This window comes from Balearica regulorum, chromosome 13 (assembly GCF_011004875.1).
Source record: "Balearica regulorum gibbericeps isolate bBalReg1 chromosome 13, bBalReg1.pri, whole genome shotgun sequence".
NCBI classification, from domain to species: Eukaryota; Metazoa; Chordata; class Aves; order Gruiformes; family Gruidae; genus Balearica; species Balearica regulorum.
Genome location: NC_046196.1, coordinates 10442882 through 10465685, shown reverse-complemented (window position 1 = coordinate 10465685; position 22804 = coordinate 10442882). Strand labels below are relative to the sequence as shown.

Here is a 22804-nt window from a genome sequence, read left to right as displayed (position 1 = left end):
AGCAGCTTTCTGAGCCTCTTTTATACTGGGAAGTACAGAAAGGCATTTTTTTTCCTCCTAGGAGTTGTATCAGGTGCTTCCCAAATAAGTCCAATGTAGTGAGCTCTAGATAAATAACATTATTTTACTGTTTTTTAAATATGACCTGCTAACTATCTTGTGGGGGTTCTGTTTGTTTTCTCTTTTACAGGAGCTGCTGCACAGGAGGTTATCAAAGTCATTACGGGGCAGTTTGTAATTTTTAATAACACCTACATATACAGTGGAATGTCACAGACTTCAGCTACTTTCCAGCTGTAGGATGATGATCTCGCATTTGTTGCCATCAGGTGCTGCTGCTGTGTTCTGTAAATACTGTGGTGGTCTGCCATTGACTGGACTGTTCTGTATTACCTGCGAATTAAAGTCCCTTTATTTGTACTAATTTTATCTTTTTTTTTTTTCTTCCCCCTGAGGACAAATAAAATCATCCCAAATCCTGATTTTTTTAATCTAAAATTTTGTGCCTCACCTGTGAAAGAAAAAAGCAGCAGCTGTTCTTTGCTACAGTAAGTTAATTTACTAACTGGTTTACCTGGTTTGCAGCAGAGCTGAATACTCAAATTGCTGCTCTTCAGATTGAAGGAGGAGTGGCAGAAGGTTGAAAAAGGCTAATGTAACTGAGATGGTCTGAGGATCTAACTGAGAAAAGAGCTAGGGAAAGCAGTAATAATAATAATACTATTATACCTTTTATTGAGTTCAAGGGCCTCAGTTCATTGTATGCCTGCAAGCTTGGTTCTTTCAACTGTACTAACCTAGCGGAAGGTTCTCCTCCCTCCAGCCTTGGTGTTTGGCAAATGCCAAGTGATGGCTAACTGCATTTTGGAAACTACACCACGCAGTGGATGGAAACTGAGCAGCGTCGGACCCCCAGCGCTTTCCCCGGGCACGGCGCCTTCGGCGGCGCTGGGCCGGGAGGGGCCAAGGGCCTCGGGCGGCGCTGGGCCGGGAGGGGCCAAGGGCCTCGGGCGGCGCTGGCTGCGGGTGGTCCCGGGCGGGGCAAGGGGCTAACGGCCGCGCGCCGCCGCGGGGCGGGAAGGGCGCGCGGCTGAGGGCGGTGTTTCGCTCGCCTCAGGCTGCGGGAGGGGCCGGTACCGCGGTCGCCGTCGTGGCTGAGCAGAACCGCTCCCGCTGCCGGATGAACAGGTAGCTAATCCGTGCCCTATTTCCGTCCTCCTGATAGTCCGCCCCCGCCAAAAGATGGCAGGAAAATGCTTTTGGTGTTTCATCTCTAGACTGCTGGCCTTTTAAAACCTTTTATCTGTTCTTCCCTTTTTATATTTGGGATGATCTGGAGTACTTGTTAAGACTTCAAAGTCAAACTCTGATAATGAGCCATAAATCATACATGGCTCATCTGAGAGGGAGGAGAGATGGGATGAATGCTAAGATAGTACTGGAAGACTTCAAAGGTCTGTTACACTGAACAGTGTTTCTCAAAAGTTAGCAGATGCTTCCTCAGCTGCTGGTGTGAATTTTGATTTCAATAGGACACTAACACTCCAGACTTCTTCCAATGTACAGGATTTGACCAGTGGGTTTTAGAAAGGAGAAGTACCCCCAACGCTGGCTGTCCCTGTCCCGCTGTGGCTGCGTGAGCGCAGCCCAGGCCCTGACTGACAGGATGCTCCCATCAGGCTCCGCATGAGCCCCGCTGACCTCCTGTGCCCGTCTTCCTGAATGGTCAAACCGTGTGCTCTATTGCTGCTGAACAGACAGATTAGCACATCTGTCCTTTAAATAAAGTGGGGGTTTTTGAGGCTTGAAGGGATGTTACTGGGTTATTTTCCATAACTGATAGGGAAGAGTTAATCTATTTTCTTTTATAGGCAACATTTGCCAGAAGTCTGTTGCAGCAAATCCTGTTATTTATCTTTTCATCTTCACCCTGTGATGCAACAACAGAGTTGGGCTATTTGCATTTTAATGTAGGCTGGCTTATAAGTATTATTTTGTGTACCTTCTGTATGTAACAAAAGAAAAAAGATCCAGTTAAGGTCAAGACATATCTTCCTATAGTGTTCAAAAAACCTCTTGTGCTTCTTATATTAAAGGCTCTTTAATTGTATAAATGTGTATTTAATTAAACTTTACTGATACGAAACTAGCTCCAAAGTGAGCTCATTTTTACAGCCTTTCTTTTGTTAAGGCATATGTAGATAGTTTTTGTTTTCTCTTAGGCTATCAGGGTGGTATCAGTAAGGGCAAAAAGAGGTGAGGAAGACTTGCAAGCTTTCTGCTGTTGTGGCAGGGTTAGATCTGCAAGAAAATGAAATGCATATGTATTACTACTGAAAAGATAAAGGAAAATGAATTATTTTTAAACTTTCCCTCTCAAAACACACGCTTCACCAATGCTATTCTAAGGATGTGTATGGAGCATTTGAACTAATGGAAGCAGCAAAGGAATGGGGACAATCGGTAACACTAAATGGAAAGCAGAGCTGGCTGTCTTCGTTAAGATGACACTGGTATTTCTTAGAGCCTTTGTTCTACTTTGAGAAGGATAACTAATCCATTATTAAGCTGTATTTGTCGCTGATTTAACATTTCTACCTGGAGCTAACTCATTTTTGAGAGCTTGAAATAGGTTACTATGATGTTTGCATCAACCTTTCTTTGTGTTTGGGACTTGGGATATGGTTAAGGGACCATCTTTCTGCTTCTAAACCTGAATTTCACTCTGACTGCTGCTCAACTAACTCTCAGATGCTGACATGTTAGGTTTAAGTAAAGTCAATGCCGTGGGTTTTTCTGATTTACATCATTCATGTAATGTGATTGTTTCTTTGGTGAAGTAAAATAAATTCCTAGTTTAAGAAATAATGTCTCAGTTCATGCTCATTGTCTTTTGTTTTGATCAATACCAATAAAACCACCTAGTTACGGGTTAGTGGCTCACTGAGTAGCAGTAGGAGGCTGAGTGTTTTACAGTAGATGTCAGACACACTTGATCCTCTACGTAACATTACTTGGAGCTCCAGTTGTTGGCTGATGACAAAGTTGGCAACCTATTGTAAGGAAAATTAGATCATATTTATTATGATAAATGACACAGAGATAGGTATATCTTCAATGACTGGGATGTCTTTGGTGCCTCACAACAGTAACATGGAATCACCTGATTTCTGCAAAATATTAACTTACAAAACATAGCAACACAGTAGTTATAAATGCAGTGTTACTCTAAAATACTGTATTTCCAAATAAAATCTTTGCCATGAAAGAGCATGTTAAACTGTGTATCAGATGATAGTGTAAAACCAGAAAATTTGAAAGAGTATACATTAAGAAAAAATATTTAATTTATACTGTGTACAATATTATGAACACTGCAAATCTAAACAGAAAAGAAAACAATTTTTCCTTTCCATTGTAGAAGAAGAAGGGATACAACCAAAATGGAAAATCAAAAGGTGCAGAAAAAACAGTGTGGTAAGATCCCTAATATAGTTTGTCATTTATTATCTGCACCAATTTTACAAAGTTTTAGTAGACTGTGATAGATCTGTCATGGTGTGGCGAGCTGTTGGGGGAACGGTCTTTTTCCTTCTTGCCAAATTGTTGGATTCTGTATTGGATAGCTAAATTGCAAATCTAATGACAAACTTTCAAATAGTAAATAATACCACCACAAAGTCCTTTTTTTTTGGTTAATATTTACTCACATTTTTATTGTATTTTAACTTCTCTAAGAAACCCCAAACCTTACAAGTATTTAAAATATACAATATCTGCTGTTACTGTTGCAAATAATTATCAAATAAGTCTCTTTATTATACCCAAAAGACTAAGAAACAGATTTTCAAAGTGGTTAACCTACCTAGGGTTGTATGTAGGTGCCCAGAAAATGCTTGGTGTTAACTTACTAACCTAACAACCTGATTCAAGATTTTAGCTGCTGTGGTAAGTAAGTCAGTCTTCTGTAACTAAATATCATATAGTAACCCTCGCTTTGTTGGATTCTTTCACTATTCACTCTAGATTTTCAATTGTATTTTCACTCTGAATATTTTCATGGTTCTGTATTATTCGCTTAAATACACTTAATGCACCTTGCAATTGCAAGTTTAGTATTTAGTAATTTACATCGCATTTACAACAGTTACTAGTAATTAAAGGCCAGGAATGTTAAAAGAGGGCTGTTACCTTTGCAAAGGAAATCATACTCAAATAACAAACTATGGAGAAGAATATTTTTAGGTTAGGTATGTTATTTATGGATGGGTAGAAGTAGCGTAGCTCCATTTTTGCTCACTGGTGGTTTTTTTTTTCTTTAAAATACATATACTACATTTTTGGACAGGTTTATTGTAATACTAAATAGATTAATATAAAGAAAAGATAACTATTTTCACAAAGTTTTCTGTGTTTGCTCTTAGATGTGAAAACAGATCTGAACTTACTGCTTGAATGCCTTAAATACCAGATGGACTGCCCTGTATCTCAGAAAGAGGCTTTGATCACTATTTATTCAATTTGTCAACAAAACAGTAAGAAGTGCTTTTCCTTAGAAACAACACAATCATTTATGTTCATAATATATGTTAAGAAGCTGGTTGTCACTGTAAAAAAAAAAACCTCTAAAGGATAATTGAGATGTTATAAAATCTTGGAAGGCTTTCATTTTGCAGAGAAACAAAAGCACAAGTTTAACTTTTGTTCTTTTTTTCTGTTGTAGGTGAAGCAAGCGAATATTTTCGAGAAATTGGTGGTTTGATGTTTATAAATGATCTTGCAAAGTCAAGTGTTCATTGCATAGTAAAGGAAGCGGCTTTATTTGCATTAGGAATTATAATGGAGAGTAATGGTAATAATAAGTAATATTATTTGTATTTCTGAATGAATTATGATCCCATGTTATTACTTCTGCTTGCGCTTTGTCTCCATTATTGTTAAAATTGTATTACAAGATTATCAGCTCAAGTGAGGGGCAGTAAAGGTGCCACTTTTCACTGTCCATCCCCACATTTGGAGAAATACCTTGTTGATTTGTGTAAACAGCATGTCTTTATGATACTAGACAGCTGTACTACTTCTCTGCCTTGGTAGCGAGTGTTAAATGATTCAGATTGTTCCAAAGTTTGCCTTGGTCCTGGTTGGTGTAGAACTGACTACAGGAGGAAGCCCTCAGTCACTTCATAGTTCTGATTCGTCTTCACTCACCACATGTTAGATGCAACCGAGACTCTAGTTACTATATTATAAAAAGAATTTAGGATTATGAATGGCTTGCTTTAGGACTTAATGGTTTTTATTTTCTGGTTTCAGTTTATTGTCAACAAACTTTGTGTACTTCTGCATTGTTTGAAGACCTCATTTTATTTTTAATTAATAAGGATTCTGGTGTGAACTTGAAAAGAATGTCTGTTTATGTCATCTTAGTACTGGTTTCAAATAATAGTAAGTTGGTTTTTTTTCTGTGTTATAACACCAATTTTTTCTGTTTGCCAATCTGCAGTACAGAAATTTGGAACACTTGATAAGTAATGTTTTGGTAAAGTTAATTTATAAAGATGAATGGTTGCATGTAACTGAACCTGAAATGTATAAGTAGATCATTGTTCACTGGGGTTTCCTTAAATAGCAGAAAGTGGTTTAGTTCTAAAAATGAAATTATAGTTTAAAAAAAAAATGCAAACCAGTAGTTTCTGACAACGTATAGAAAAAAATTAGAGAAAGAAATGAAACATTTTTGCCAAAGTGTTGGTGTGATTTGGTATTTGGGGGTTTTTTTTGGTGGGATATATGCTTAGGAAATGGAAATACAATGTAAATATGCAAATTAAACTTGACATTAAGATTTTGTCTCAAGTTGCATGTGTCTTCAGAGTCTTGCATGTGTTCTTTTTTAGAAAGTGGGCAAACCTATGTCAGAGATACAGGCTGCATTGGTCTTCTGCTACAGTTATTCAGGTAAACAAACAGTTGCAGTTCAAACAGAAAATGATAGACTATTTAGGAGTTACGTTTACTTGACTATTTGGGACGTGTTTGCATTGTTCTTAACAGAACAACTCTTTCCACATCTGTGATGAATCTGTCAGATGAAAATACTAATCAGTGCTATCAGCTGTGGTCTTCAGTCTGCAGTACTCTCTGTGCCTGTGTTAACAATCCTCAGAATGGTAAGTGTTGTTAACATTGTGAAAAAGGTTTGAAGTATTTCTCTAAAGTGACAACAGTTTGTTTTCTTTTTTACTGTTCAACTGAAATTTCATATTGCATTTTGATTTGGGCTTATTTGTTTTCACTTTTCCAGAAGATAATCAAAACATTTGCTGTTCAGTTTTTCCATATGCCAAACAGTGGCTTGAAAGTTGCACAGAGCCTGAGATAGTTCGTCCTATTTGTTCATTTGTTGGTCTCACAGTTGCAAATAACTGTAAGTGCACCTCAAGCTTTAAATAATTTTTCTTTTGTAAAAGTAAGTTTAATTTGATAGTTAAGTGTTTGTTTTCTTTTTGCTAATCTCTACAAATTCATTTGCTGTACTTCCAACTTTTACTCTGAAAACTGTATTCTACCATCTTTACTTACGCTGCCTTGTGCTTAAGGGCACAAACTGGCTATATTTAGTAAGGTCAGTAAGAACTATTTGGAAGCTGTTTTGATTAAAAGTATTTTACAAATACAAGTCATTATTACATCTCTGAAAACAATGTCTTAGGTAGAACTTGGCCATAATGTTTGCTGTTTGTTTGCATGTATTAGGGCTGTATGTTTCCTGTAACTATTTTATAAGACAATTACTACATTTTTCGAGATTAATATATATCCAACTTCAGTTCTGTTGTATGGGTGGTAATGTAATGATTAATACATACACAGAAAAATTGTGATGAGCCCAACTGATAAAATGCTAACACAATTTGCAACTTGTATTATTTAAGACACTTTTTTTTTCTTTTTTTCACTAAGCATATGTGCAGAAATATTTTGTTTCTGTTGGAGGATTGGATACGTTAGCTAAAGTTCTCATCAAGCTGATGCATGATTCCTGTATGAGTCATTCAAGCACAAAACTTGCAGTAGTAGTAACAAAGACTCTGGATGCCTGCATTGCTAATGACTGTGAGTGAAAAGACTGCTACCATTTTTTACATATAGTAATTTTTAAATGCAATTTTTAAAGTCTAGTTTTGGTGGCAAAGTGATATGAATGGATGCTAAAAGGCAATTAAGTTATATACATCCCAGTTGATACTGCAGATTTTTAAAAATTCAAACCTCAGCTTATCTGAGGTGGGTTACTTTCCTATCATTGCTTAAACAAACGTAATGAAATTCAAACTAAAATGAAACGTAAAAATACTACGGCTAGTTTTGTGTAAGTAAATCTGAGAACTGGGCGTGGCAGTCATCTTGGATCCTGGAGTCAGAGCTGTGTTTCTGTAGGCCTGTGCCTCAGCTAATAAGCTTTGTAAGTGTTAGGAAGCTTTAGTAACTCAGGTGTGGAGCTGAACAAATGTGGTATGTCTGCATAACACATCTTTACTCTGATTTACTGTCTGGATAGCGCTATCCTAAATGAGGTCTTTGTGTATTCCATCAGAACATTTTGAGAAACCTATGAGCCTGATGAATCTGTGCTGTTGGCTGTGATTATTATATTTGACACTTCTGCCATAAATGCTTGCTAACAGAAGTTCAAAAAAGTTTAAAAGCATATACCTGCACTAGTTTTGAGCCTAGTTTCAAAGAAGTTGGTACATGACAGGATTAGGTTTCAGCACGTATGTACTAGCAGTGGTGTTCCTAGTTTCAGGAAGTCGTTGGCCTCTACCAGCAACATTCCTGGCTCTTTTTGTGGCAGATAGTCTATGTGTCAAACCTTATTCTACACTTTCTTGCTCTATTCTGGAACGATAAAGGATGTGGAGAAAGTCAGAAGAGCTCTACCAAACTTGCACGTTGCAAAGCCCTTGATTATCAGATCTCCTACCATATCTCTATGCAGCACAATCTGGGAGAAAGGGCAGAGCTGGATATGGGGAGTAGCACAGGCAGAATTACTGTGCCAGGAGGGATGTGGTAATTTTAAGTGTTAGAATGAAAGACAGAGAAGAGAAGGACTGTGCATACCTAAGGCTTTTAGAGGTCTGTAGAGTTCCCTTCAAAAACAGTGTTTTATGCTTAGTAAGTATATAGGCATCATCCATCTAGTTTATTTTTCTTCAAATTATTTTTAACATAATAGCTGCCATGGGTGTTGTCTTGACAAAGTATCACACTGTGTCAGAGCTACTGAAGCTGCTGTCCAATGACACTCTGGATACAGGAGAAAAAATTAGTATTATTCTAACAATTGGACACTGTACCGAAGTTTGTGGTAAGATTTTTTTCTTTTTTCTTTCTGTCAGTTTCTTCTATATTCTCATACACTAACTACTTCAATGGTGTCATTTCATCAAGACTGGAACACGAGGGAAAGTTCCATTAAATAATGTAATAGTAATATTCAGAAAAAATGTTTTCTATAATGTTCCATCTTTAAATTTTAAAACCTGTTAACAGATAGTCTACTTTTTCTAAGCTCTTAAAGATACTGTTATGCAAGAATTCAGAGCTGGGCTTAGGTATCACAGGGTAAAATTCATCCAGATGTGAAAACTACTACAATATATACATACCAAATAAGTCTTTTTGAGCTCTATTTTAATGGTCCTTGATATATACAGCTTCTGTCCACTGTTTACATAGCTATTAATTTTTTAGAAAGCTATATAACAGTATTGTTTTTGAAGTAACATAAGCACTAGGTAACCCTGAAACGTTTTTGCCAGGTTCCTCCGGGCTTTCCCAAGCATATCTGGTGAAAATATAACACTTAAGTTGGTATTTTATGGTAGTACAAGCAAACAGAATGGGACATAGTGAGATACTGATCATTGTTTATTTATACTACTGTTTTTTCTCATGTATGTTCAGAACAGCAAAGAAAAGGGATTATGTTCAAAAATCCTGATTGATTATCATACTCTAAATGTCAATAACAAGTTCAATAATTAGCTCAGTAGGTCATAAATCTGATATTTTAAAAGATACTTTATCATGAAGAATTAATTGAAACAAAGCTTAATGGAAAATGTCTTTCAAATAGAAATATGATTAAACCAACAGAATAAAAGTTTATCTTAAAATGTCATCACTGACAAAAATAATCATATTTCATCTTCTGTTGATTCCTTTGTTTTATCAAGTTTAGACAACAAAGAACTATTTTTAGAAAGTTGTCAGTTTTATAAATACATACTGCAGATGAGATCACAATTAAGAAATTTAGCTAATTATATAGTTAATGAGGAGGCACAGATTAACTACACCAGGATTAAACTACTAATTTTGTTAGAGTTTTGCTAGTTATAAACTTTAAGCTTTTGATATTTCTGCATCTCAAGGCTTACATAAATGTAGCATATATACTTTAGGAGTATATACCAGAGGAAAAGAAATACAGAAGGCATAATTAAAGTGTTTTAGGTGTCAATTATATGAGTTTGGATCTCCGTCATATAATTTGTCTCAGTCCTCCTTCAGTTTTCTTACAAGAACTTTGAGCTATGGTCTAGAGCGCTTCTGCTGCAACCTGGGTAGCAGGTCATTACAGCATCCTTGGATCCATAGTGAAAATCTCTTTTTCAGAATTTCCCTGAAAGTTACTAGTATTAGTTTTTAAAATTAATGTAAGATTAAGTGTGTTTAAGGATGAAACCAATCTATTTTCCTTTACAACATCCTGTTTTAGAAGAAAACCAGTGTGAACTGCTCCAGAACAATGGTCTTCCACTTATGATTCAAGTATTAACCGAGTCTCAGGATGAGGAACTAAACAAAGCTGCTACTTTTGTGCTGCAAAACTGCAAACAAATGAGTGAGCTTACTGTTACTGCTTTAAAAATTACAGAGATTATTTCACTCTTTAAGTTCTGTTGACGTTCTAAATTCTTTTAACTGTAGCAGCTTTGTAATTCTGTGTACTCCAAGAGAGTTTTGTTTTCTGCAGAAAAGTTGCATATTTCCCACCATGGACTGACTATGGCATTTAGGCAGAAAAAAAGAGAAGTAAAAATTCCAATGATGCTGCAGTAACGCATTTGTGAAACCTATATATGTAGGCCCAGTTCTTAAAAACTTTCCCATCTATGAATTATGTACAAAATACTAACATTGTCTTTTAACACACAATTGGTTCTCTAGTCCTGGGTATGTACCACAGAGACAAAACCAGTAGATAATCAAGCCTGAAATCACCATGACTACAATTATTTTGCAATATTAAAATATCTTGATTTTTATTTTTAAAATATCCTGTTTAAGTGTTTTTTAATCAAGTGTATACTACTACCAATGAAACAGAAAGACACCATGTCCTTTAATCTCTAGAGCGTGTAAGATATTATGCAATTGATAGTTGGTAAAAAGCACATGTCTACATTTTGTACTGAAAACATAACATGAGAGTTTTGTTTAAGATTGAGGGGGTGTGGTGATTTTCAGTGTCCATTAATATGGAGTTGTTTTTTAAATAAAACAGAGACCCATACTGGTAAAGGACCTATAGAGTTAGGACTAAGTCCATGATAAAAGTAATTTTTTAGAGCACAGCATCATTGTGTAAACAGCTTATAGTAACTATAAATGCAAGCTTACCTCTTGTAACTGCAGTTTACATTTGAAGTGTATTAACATTTATGTGTAAATTTAAATTAACAGTTATATACAACTGCTACTAAGAGGTTATATTTTGCATTAAATTATTCAGGCTGTCCCTCAACGTACTAAAATATAATAAATACTTATTAAGGTGTTCAGTGATAAAATTTGGAATATTAATATTGTTTTATATTTTACAAAGCTGAACAATTGTCCCTGAAAATAAATGATACTTCATTAAACATGAACAATGCAGAAGAGTTGGATGTGGAAGTCAGAAAAAGAAATCTACAAGACTACTGGAAGAAAGCAAAAGAAATTTTACACAGAATAAACTTGATTGAAAAAGAACATGATGAGGTTGGCCTATTTACAAAAGTAGGGTAAAACTAAGCAAATCTTTCCAGAGTTTAGGGAGAAATAGGAAGTAAATCCTTATGATAATTTTAGTGTGAACTATAAAAGTAAGGAAAACAGTGGACGTGTGTGAAACTACAACCTGTAACTTTTACAAAATTAGAACTATGCAGGGCAATCAGAGAATACAGGCATCTGTATTACTATGAAGAATTTTGGTTTATTAGAAAACCAGATTTTCTATAAAATTTAGATCAATTAAGTTGGAGAAACAAGAGTTGGATTTATTTTTAATTGTAATTTTAATTTTAAATTTTAGTTTGAACCTATAATTTTAATATTTGCTCACATGAAATGCCCATGATTGTTCAGTTATCATGCGATAGATGATAATGGAGAAATGTGAACATAAACTGAAATCAAGTTGTTTCATATTTTCCTTGTGCTGCATAACTACTTGGTACCTCTGGGTGTGGAATAGCAAGTTTTTGTTTAGCTGGATCTAAGTTAATTAAATCTTTTCATTTCCAGAAGTGCCTTGTATTAGTAGCAAATCCATTGCTTCAGCTTGGAACTATCACTTAATAACTACCCCTTCAACACCTTCAGCAGCATTGCTCTCTTGGCTCTCAACTCAGGGGTTTTTGAAGCTTCTCTGGAATTTGCTTTACCTTTAGAGTTAGACTGGTCTATCCTAGTTAATCTTGTTACTAGATTTATTTAATATTTTTATAGAGCTCATATAGTTGCTAACCAGTATTTTTCAATACAGGAAAGAGTGCAAGGAAGAGTATTTGTAGACAGATCTTCAGAAGCCAATATTGAAGCATCAAAATACTACGAAGTGAATCCTGCTGATCCAAACACTTATATAGAAAGAACACCTAAAGTAGTACATTGTCCACAGTTGACCTCTAAGTTGGATGATCAGGTTCTTGCTCAATCTGTAAATTCTTTTCCACTGAAAAATGAAATAGCGAACACTATGGATCCAGTAAATGCTTCTACTAGACAAAGCGAACAGAGTAATATTCCATGTTCAGTTAACAAACTGCAAGCAGACAGTGTACTTCAAAGTCACAGTATAAATGAAAAAACTGCTTGTGTAAAAAATCAGTCTATTCTTCAAGTAAGGTAAGTATCTTACACCTAAGCAAAATACTGTTGCTTTTCTTTAGTAATTTCCAAATAGAATGTCAGCCTTTTAAAATATCTGTTACTATCGTTTTTTTCTCCTAGTGAAAAGAAATAGCCTTTTGGTGGCTCACTAGTGAATATTCTGTGGAAATGTTTTTGACATCACAGGTCAAAGATTATAGATGTAGTAATAAAAGTTTCTGATCTTCTTCTCTGAATGGTAGGCTTCTGAGGGATTGTATAGAGAACCTGTTACAGACCATGTTCTAATGCCTTCAACATAGCGATGAAAAAGCATCCATAGTTTTTGCCTCAAAAATCTCACTGATTCAGTAGATCAAGATTCGACCCAGTGGTTTAGACGAAACCACAAAGACTTCTGTAATATGCGGTTACTAGGAAAACAGCAGTTACAGAACTGCTCTGCAAAAAATTAGGGTGCCTACCAACTAGGGAAAAACCTTCCCCACCTGCTTTTCTCCCCTCATATTCAGTTGCTTCCCTACCTGGGAAGATACAGCCTCGTTTAGTTGTTCACTGTTCTCTTGCTCATTGCTCTCATACAAATGCTTATTTTCCTTTTTCTTTTGCTCCTTATGGTTATCTTTCCTATTGATAAAAAATTAATTATAGGCAGCTTGCAAGAATAAGTACAGATTCCATTATCTTGAATTTTTATCTGGCATATCCCTCAAGAGAGGAAATGAGAGTGTGTGAACTAAATTATGTTTCTTTCTCTCTCTTTTTTTTTTTTGAGTTCCACATTTTTATTGTGCTTTTTTATGGCTGGCTGGCCCCTGCTCCTATGCAGTTTCCTTGCATGCATGATATTGTATCTTCCACAGAAATGATCAAGAGCCTAGGATATTTTCCATGGTACATTCAAGTAAATTTTGCTTTACTACTGATTAGCATAATTTCACACAGCTTCTTTATTTGTTGTTCTGACCTTTGAAGCACAAAACTATTAAGAAATCAATTAAAAAAAAAAAAAAGCGCTCTGTGCTTGCATATGTATTTGTGTGAAAAGAGGAGTTACCCAAGCATAACCATAGATTAGGCTCCTTGCTCCTGCAGCATTTGAAGGTAGTCAATGACTCAGAAAATGCATGATCATCATGTCATAGGAGCATGTTGGTTGCATAAAAGTTAATCAGTGTAAGAAAAGAAGAAAATCAATTACCTTTTAGAGCAATTGCAACATCTGGTGAAGGCTACAGTATTTTGAAGTCTTTGTTTCATGTGCACTAAGTAATCTTTATGTGAACCAGAACTGCAAATGACTCTGGAAACCAGCATCCTTTGAAAGCACTGCATTCCAAATGCTGGACCAGACATGCTGAACAGCGCTGCAAGGGATGTTCATTGCAGATCTCTGGTAAACAGATTTCTAACACAATGATCATATGCTGCATATCAGAAGCCCAGTAATTTGGCATAATTAGAATAATTATTTTAGAATTTTATCTTCTATACATTTAATGTGGTTTTTGTTTTGCCTTTGTAATGTGTGTATTAATTTACAAATAAACGTATGTGGTGAAGTTTGATTTTATTTTTTTAATTTGTTCACATTTTGATCTTCCCAGTGAACGCTTTTTTAAACAACCAGCAGAGATTGTTAAAAATATGAAACAGATATGCACATCAGGTACAAATAGCTAAACATATTTCTTTTTTAGATAATTTTGTTCTTAGTGAGATTTTAATTAGTTTTGTATACTTTTATGCTACTTTTTTATCAGAAGTTATATATCATTAGATGACAGACTACATTATGTATAATATCCTTTAATTGTTTGCATAGTTTTGGAATTTTATATTGTATAGAATTTTACCAGAAGAATATTTATTCTACTTTTCTTATACTACATATTTTAGCTTTCTTTTTTTAATTGATTTTAACTATTCAAATAAATGTATCACAGATAAAATATTTTAAGTTTAGTCTGAACGCAATCTATACTGAACAATGAAAGCTATTAATAGAAAATGCGTAAGGATGCTGGTTTTGTACTTGTAAGACTGGGGATAAAACCTACCTATGAGAGTGACTTCTGCCTGAAGCTATTCCAACATGTTGAACATGTGTTCAAGATAAATGTTCTTCAGATTTGCATTGATCTTCTTGGTATGATATATTTATTTCAGAATTGGGATCTGTTCAATCAAATCTTTATTCATAATTTAGTTTCCTGTTAATTTATAAAACTCCTAATTATTCATTAGACTAGTATTTGCCAGAATAGTAGCTTTACAGGTGACCAAGCTGATCTCCAGGTTATACCTATTTAAATGGAGACTAAGTATTATTCCAGTACATCACATTTTTCAGCTTCTGATTCCGAATAGAAATAAAGTTTATGGAGCTTAGTTAAGCAATGTAAGTTTACAGGGTTATTTTGCTGTGTTCAAGTTGAAGTAATGTGCTTTGGGAGAGTGATGAAAAAGCACTGAATTAAATGTAATTATTCTGGATTTACAAAAATGTAAATGTGATCCATTTAACTTCAGGAATTTAATTTGGATTTTCTGCTGTTATGTGACTTAAACTTTAATAATCTACAAATAGAAGATACAGTTGGATATAGGTATGCTGATGGATGATTACGATGGCAAAAGATAGGTTGCATTTTCTTAGTCTTTTTTTCTCTTTCTAATGTAGATCAACATTCACTCTACTCAGAGATAACCAAAGAAAAAAGTACTTCAACTACATCTGCATCCCATAAAATGGCACATTTAAGGTGTTTAGGTAAATATTATCTTACGTCTTTCTTTCCTGAGTGCATAAAATGAAGCCTTAAAGAGTCAACAATGCAGTAAGTAAACTGACATTACAGGAATTTTAACACATCATTTGGATTACCTGTTACATAATTCTTAACTGCTTCCTTTTCTGCCCCCAAAATAAAACATAAATATTAAAATAAAGCTTACATATTCCAGTTTTGGTCTATGTATCTTTTATTAATATGGGTTTACTGACAGAACATACAACAGCTTAAAAGATGACACACTACTTAAGAGTGGGTGTTTTCCTCCTTTCTCTGATTGGAAAGAGGGAGGAAAAACATGCAGCCCTGCCCTGCTAAGCCTTCGAAGTATTCTGCAGCCCTTCTGTTTTCTCTGCCTTACTGCTGTAAGTGCAGGCAGTCAGTTTTATGGTAATCCATAATTGCAGCCCTCAGTTACCCCATCTACTTTCTAAACATGGTTTATCAGTAGTTTATAAGAATGCTGCTGGTACTCAGGATTTGTATGTGGATTTTGTAATCAAGCCTGTGTCTCTTTATTAAACAAACAACACCCGCCCCAGCCCCCAAACTCCCAAAACAGCCCATAACCCACCTTTGATCATCATTTAGGCATATGAACCCAAGTTGTCAAACTAAATTCAACCTGAGTTTTAGCACTGCTTTATCTTAGGCTAGAATATTGCAGATATGTACCAGTGCCCTTGTAGTTCCTCACAGTGCAGAACTTCAGCTGATGTAATGAACTGTGAGAACATCCAAGAATAACTAAACCATAAATTACCCTAGGAATGTCCTCAAAAACGAACAGGAAGGCTTCCTGTGAGGAAATTAATGCCAAAGCTAGACGTATCATTTATTCAGGTTAATACAGATAACTGTTATAGAGAAAGTGTCAAAGCATAGCAAAAAACGTATTTTGTATTTTGGCTCCTGGATAAATGTGCAAAAGAAACTGAGGCCCTTTTCTTGCCATCCCACTAATATTTTTACTTCTGTAGAGGATCCGTGCCTCATTTAGTACTTCTGGAGTGCTTGTAGTACTTGAAGTGCAGTATAACTTGGTCCCACAGGTCAAGTTGAAAACACTTTTTGGTTTTTTTCTGTTTCGGTTTTTATTTTTTTTTATTTTTTAGAGAGCAAGTACGAAACAAGAAGTAAGTATATTCAAGATGATACATAAAAGTGTAACCTTTTTTGAGATGTGTATATGGAAAACTGGAGGTCAAACTGTAGATCGTAGGGAGCAAAATAACACACTTGAGTTCATGAGAGTGTCTATAGCATTCGTGCTTGCTGTTTCTACAATATACTGGGGTTTGTTTTTTTTTTTTCCAGGCTGTACAGCAGGAGGACTGTCCTTCAATAGTAAAACCTTTATCAAGGTGTTGCAAAGTTGTCCATACCAGTGTGAGAGTCACAAAGTCATTCTGGAAGCTGAAGAAAGATATAAAAAGGAACTTCGCAAATTGGCTGTTTGTAACAACAGTAGATATGCAACTCCTCATGAGAGTAATTATGATTTTTAAATTTTTTTGTAGTTGTAACTTATTGGTTTAAATTGTATTTAAAATTCTGAACTTTTGGTCTGATTCTGATTGTCCTGCTCTTGTAAACTCATTTAATTTGATTTACCAATGATTTGTACTGTCAGATCAGAGCTAGCCACTTGTGTTTTAGGATCTTGTGTATTTCTTGGCAGTAGTGATATATCCCCATTATAAGCTTTGATGAGACTCTGTTCTGTTTGCCAGTTAGTCAAGTACTAATAGATGGGAATACATGAAGTTGAAATAAATGTGAATGGATGTATGACACCATAACAAGGTCATTTCATTCTAGTGTTACATACTTATGGATGTAAAAGGCTTACAATTCTTAATGAATTAAAAGCGCATCCTGTATTTTTCTGGTTTAAGAGAGGCATTTTGAAATATAAACAATTAGTAATAACTGGCATTTGTACTGGTGTCCATCTTATATTTTGCAGAAATACTGCTGACCCCAGTGAAGAAAGACAGACTGCATACAGAAACATCAACTTTTAGGAGCAAAAAGGATAGTTTCCAAAGTAAGGTATTGGTTTGGAAATTAACGCAAAAGGCCTTACTGTCTAAGTAATTCTTTTGCAGGGCTTTCCCTATCCACAGCTTTCCATGGTAACTCTGTTGTTTTTTTTTCCTGTGGATTCTGTGAAACATCTGTACATTAATAGGCTAGAATATGCATATTCTATAATCATGAAATTGGGTTAGGCACATTAGTTCACAATGAAGTTATCTGGCACTTGCTTTGTAGATACTGCTTTGAATCCTGTCAGGGTTACTGCCATGCCATCTGCTATTTTTCAGTTTTGTGGCACTAATTATTTAAAATGGAGAGGTATAGTCAGGATCAGAACACAGTACAGTTGCCTGTTCCTGGACTCAGCATCACTCTATCATATAGTTATAGCGATGTTATCCTTGTTTATACTTGTTTGTGTTCCTGCTTGGAGCTCTGCTAAGGTCTTGGGTCTCTGTGTGCTAAAGAGCTAAAGGGGTAAACCTTAATGTATACAACAATACTAGAGCAAGTAACTGAGAACAACCTATCAGAAAATTAAGTACAGGAGATCTATTTACCTGTCCTGTACTATGAGGTGTTGAATAAGATGTTATTAACAAGGTAGAGATGGAAAAGTGAATATAAGTTACATCAGTTTCTGCAGTGCAGTTTAGGAACTCTATGTTTACAGAACCATCAGTTGCCCATAAAAGCTGGTATTATTTATAATACAGAACACCTGTCGGTTTGTAAATAGCAGAGTACATATCTTCTACAGTATTTTATTCTGTAATATAGCAAAAAGTTAATTTTTTTCCTTACTCTGCAAATATATATTTTTACATAATTCACAAGGAATTTTCTTCAGAATGTGGTGTTTGTGGGTACACCCCGTGGAGCTCCACCTACAGTCATACATTACTACATTCATCAACTAGTAACCAATACTGTTTCTTATGAATGATGACCAGAAATTTTAAAGTAGGCTGAAGCAGCTCTCTACATCAGTACTTAACTTCTAAACCATTAATATTACTTTAAAAAACATTGACTTTTGAAAAATCAGCCCACCTATCTGGAATTTATTTTCAGTCTCCTATTTCCAAAAAACTTGTTTACATCATTACTTTATTAATTTCTAGTAAAAGCTAGTAGATTGATTTTATTATTATTATTTTTTTACATTTTTTCACCCTTCAGATTCAGAAATTAATTAATTTGGCTATGATAGCCGTAGAGGTCTTTTAAAATAAAACAAAAAAACCGAAACAAAACCCACAAACTTTATCTCATCTCAAGAGCCCATTACACTAATATATTACCTTTTAGCAAGTAAACATTTTCTGAAGTAAACTGAATTTTCTAGTCTTTCTTCCAAGACCAGATAGTAGTATGGCTTAAAAGATGGTTCTCTCTTAAATTTTAACTCCTAAAACATTACCTGTGGGGTTTTTTTTGTTTGTTTGGTGTTTGGTTTTTTTTTTAAAGAAAGATGCATAATGTTTTATTGTTTGGGTTTTTTTAAGGTATTCTTTTGACTCCATTTAGAAAAACCAAATCTAATACTTCAAATAGAGATGAACATAGTAAAAATACTAGGTTGACTGATGACTATAACTTGATACCTACATATGAAAAGTGTGAGTATTACCAGAAAATTAATTATGTAATAAGCATACTTTAAAGATCAGGTTTTTGCATTGAGAAAAGCACCTGTGCTTGCTTTTGGAGACAAATGGCTAAGGATTTAAAGATACGTTCTTGTACCTTCAATCATAATGTTACTGATGTTTGACTTAATTCCTATTATTTGCTAGTTGCTTCCAATGCATAAATAATGATCATATGTTGATATCAATGATGAGAAAAAGATCTAATGAAAATGAGATATTACTAATAAAGCAACATTTACATATTCAAGTTCATTAGAAGAAATGTTCCTTTGCCAACACTATATTCAGTTTTACAGTAGATTTCACTTAGTTTAAAGTAATTAAGATGTGGCCTTGTTCATATTTTCATAGCTTTCAAAAAAACCCAAAATGCTAACTTGAAGAGACAAAAAGTGGAAGAAATGTGCAACCAGGAATGTCAGTGCTTAAAAGAAAATTGCATATATTCACGTGACAAAGATGAGGTTAGTTATACAAAGCCTAATCATACACTCACATATTTATAAATGTCTGAATAAAATCATTATGAATTGCATAATTTCTTTTTAAGTCACCTTTAACAGGAGGCCAATAGCAAAGTGAACCTTATTAAAAAGCTATTCCTCTGTTGATTCTACTACAGACATACTAATTTATCCCAGAAATGAGTTAAGCATTTTTCAACTGACAGTCCTTTCTGAATAATGGATATGGAGGTACGCTTTTTCCTGCACTAACGAAAATTTGCATACTATAGAAATAACAGAAAGGAATTCCTAAAACAATAAACATACTAAAGCTATGAACTATGTAGGCATGACAGAAATGAAGGTAAAGGTCATGGAAAAAATACTGTATTTCAGTAAGTGTGCGAAAGTGAAGAAATCTTGAAGAACCATTGTTATCTTGACAAAGAAATAATTTCTTTAGAAGTACTTAACATTGTGTTGTCAGTAATAATGCGTTACTTCCAAATGTGAAATAGTATGTAAATTTACATAATTTTTAATTACACCAAAATAAATATTTGCAGAACAATGAAATACATTCCCTGGACATGAACACAAGAACTTTAAACAAGGGAAGAAGAACCCGAAATGATTTCACGACTGAAGAAATTAACTATCTTTTGAATGGAGTAAAAAAAATGGGTAATCACTGGAATTTAATTCTGTGGTCTTATCCATTTCAGAAAGGACGCACAAGTGTTGATCTTTCCAAGAAATACTACAGGTTACAGTTGCAAGTAATTATAATTTAATTTTCTATTAATCACATATGCTGTCAGCTCAGTTTTCAGCTTTTGCCCCTGAACCGGCTTGCAAAATAAAATAAAAAAACCCCGGGCTATCAGAATTTGCAACCCACAGGATTGTGCTTTGTGTCACATTTTAGCTAATGTGTGCTAAGCATTAGAATGGTCTCTGATGTAATTCAATCAGGGCTTGTGTGCAGAGAGAGAAACTAAACTGGGAAAATATTAGAGAGCCTTTAAACCTTCCAATGCCACCTGCCAGGATACAGAGAGGCTAAAAATTTCAGTTAAGGACTCTAAATCAATCCCTATATTTATTAGGAAGTTGGTATTTTCTCTGTTCAGGCTCTTTTCTGATGATGGTTTGTGAAAATCTCTGGCAGCTTTCGCTGTGTTTAACGTGTACGCCCCTTACACAGAGATGCTCTCTATGGATGGGGTAGATGGCATTTCTGCTGTGCTTTGGATACCTGTGGGAGTGTTTAGTGGCAAGTGTTTTTGTACTGAAATGTTTTCTAAAACTGTGCAGTGTTTTGTGTCAACATTTGTCTTGATATTTTCTCTTTTATCTCCGTTTCATAGAGGCAAGAAAAAAACAAAGGTCATCAATAACATCTTTCAAGAGTATTTTGGATTTTGTTGCAGAATGTTGAAGAACAGCATTTTTAACAATGAGGTATTGTCACAACAATACGAGCCCTTAGAGAATCCAGATTGGCTTGGACTCATGTTTTTCAGTGATAACATTCAGTGACAGAGTTGTTATGCTTTGTAAATTTAAATTACGTGTAATTTGATAAGTTTTTTCTAAACAATGCTAACATAGCTAACAATCTTTATCAGTAAAATTTATGGGTTTTTTTCTAAACTTAAGTTAACCTTCTTGAACATTTGATTTATGTAACATTTGATTTGGCTTTTTGTTTGAATGTTTTTATAGTTTGCTTTATATCATTTGTAAGAAAAGGCTATATTGCTAGAATTAATCTTTTATGTCAGAAACTGGTAAGTGTTAATGTTGTTGTGTCTGAATGTTTCCTCTCAATCAGTGAAATGTTTAAGGCAGATAAAATAGTTTGTCGTGTGTTTAGCGTGCTGTATGTGCAGAAAAATATATCTATGGCAGAAAACACCGAATGTATGGTTAAACACTGCTGCATGTAGTAGATGAATCTTATCTTGGTACAGTAAGTAAATTGAAATAGAAAGCTTGTGGAAATGTCAGAACTTCTGGGTAGAAGATTGCAGCTGAACCACACGCTAAGTATTTCTTGCCTGATATCAATGACTGGGAAAACAGTCCTGGACCTACATAAAATACTTCAGCATTGAACAAAGTTGAGTGCAGGTACTGATAAAATTTGGCTTCTGTTTACAGTTGGACATTTTTTGGTGTATTATTCAAGTGAACGAGCAGAACCACCATTTCTGCTAATTATACAATTTTTATAGAAAGCTTTAGTGAAAGCCTTAGTGACTTGTTTTTTCAGTGATAACCTCAGTATTTCATTTGTACTTTTTATCTATTCTGATAAAGGAATAATTAATTGATAGTTAATTTATTATGGAAAAAGTTTAGTTATCTTATTATCACTATGTTTTCACTACCATGTAGCTTAAATGCTTAAAAACAGGCAAGATAACCAAAAACTGAGCGCTTGCAGTGAAGATGATGCCAATGATATAATAAATAGGTCTTCTAATATTTTCGCCTGTTGCAATTTTATTTTTATATTATTATAATATTTAAGGATCTATAAAAGATGTCTTTGAATGGAGCTATTCAAAGCAGCGTAGTTAAATGTTGGTATATGTATTTGCAGAATATGAGTCAACAGGGCTGCTGAGGGGCGGTACGCGCAACGGGGACATGTTGCTCTGATACCTTACAAAATATTTTTGCAAGGACTCAAAAGTTGGTCTGGACAAGCTGCTACTTCACCTGTTGACTGAATGTGTATTAGTAATCCATATTATTCTGGCCTAAATATATTTCAAGTGGAGAAAATTTATAAGGCATAAATCTTTACTTGACATCAGAATATCGCAGTACTGACAATTTACCTAATCTTAGGTACAATTTAGGTTGGAAAGGACCTCTGGAGTCCGTAAACTAATCTCCTCCTCAGAGCAGGGCTAATTTTAAGGTTAGTCAAATTGCTCAGTGCCTTGTCAAATTGCAAAAATCTTCAAGGATGAAATTCCCACAACCTCCCTGAGCAACTTGTGGTGCTTCAACTACTCTCGTAATGCGAGTTGCTGAGAAAGACATCATTGAAACATTCTTGTATGGTCCAAAAGAGACATGGACTAGAAGCAAGCAGAAACCTGTGGTGTGAATTTGTGCATGTCAATTACTCTTTTCTCTCCTTTTGATTGACTGTATGATCTTGATAATCTTACTAATTTTCTTGCGTAAAGGCTTTGAAATCTACACAAAACAGACATCATAAAAATATAATTGCATGTAAGAATAATTAATACCCACTACCATATTTAGCACTTTGAGAAGATGAACGGACGAATCAGAAGGAAAGCATGTTTCCAAAACTTCTTTAACTTGTTTTGTAGCTCTATTAGAAGAACAAAAATTACTGGCGGGGTGTAAGAATTTGGGTGGCAATTAAAGTTCGCAGGCAATTTCCTCTCAGTACGTTCGGCTGCCGCAGGGCACGCAGACCCCTGAGCGCTAGGGCCGCGCAGCTGCAGCCAGGGCGGGAGCAGGGGCCATGCCGGCACACCGGCCTCAGCCCAGACGCGCTCCCGGGCGGCCGCGGCTGCACGGGAAGTACCGGGCGTGGCGCAGCAGCTGCCGGGGGAGGGCCCCAGGGCAGCGGACGGTGAGCGCCTCGGGCGGGGACAGCAGGGGGCGCTGCCGGCGGCGGTCCCACCCGCTACGGAAG

The 22804-nt window shown here is 35.3% G+C and overlaps 2 protein-coding genes across 6 annotated transcripts in view; both read left to right on the top strand.

The window, feature by feature from the left end:
* The window catches only part of NAE1 (NEDD8 activating enzyme E1 subunit 1), a 38146-nt gene extending 37664 nt beyond the window's left edge, over positions 1–482 (top strand). For all 3 annotated transcript variants that reach the window (XM_075765264.1, XM_075765265.1, XM_075765266.1), the window contains one exon: positions 191–482. In XM_075765264.1, the coding sequence (XP_075621379.1) occupies positions 191–300 (110 nt within the window). In that variant the 3' untranslated portion in view covers positions 301–482. The remainder of the gene's footprint in view (positions 1–190) is intronic.
* A 531-nt stretch (positions 483–1013) lies between these two features.
* TERB1 (telomere repeat binding bouquet formation protein 1) lies at positions 1014–22226 on the top strand. 3 transcript variants are annotated; one of them, XM_075765656.1, is made up of 21 exons: positions 1014–1458; positions 3425–3477; positions 4425–4535; positions 4724–4852; positions 5314–5445; positions 5898–5958; positions 6055–6170; positions 6305–6427; positions 6964–7116; positions 8243–8374; positions 9791–9916; positions 10901–11058; positions 11828–12189; positions 13464–13570; positions 14858–14947; positions 16287–16460; positions 16939–17019; positions 18521–18634; positions 19019–19131; positions 19680–19797; positions 20484–22226. In XM_075765656.1, the coding sequence occupies exons 1-21, from the start codon at positions 1373–1375 to the stop codon at positions 20552–20554; spliced, it is 2610 nt and encodes an 869-aa protein (XP_075621771.1). In that variant the 5' UTR covers positions 1014–1372; the 3' UTR covers positions 20555–22226. The 3 variants fall into 3 exon arrangements, 2 of the variants coding, with proteins under 2 accessions (XP_075621771.1, XP_075621770.1); XM_075765655.1 differs by having other exon boundaries at positions 19680–19892; positions 20484–20650; XR_012837594.1 differs by lacking the exons at positions 19019–19131; positions 19680–19797 and adding an exon at positions 19839–19892 and having other exon boundaries at positions 20484–20502.
* The last annotated feature ends 578 nt before the right edge of the window (positions 22227–22804 follow it).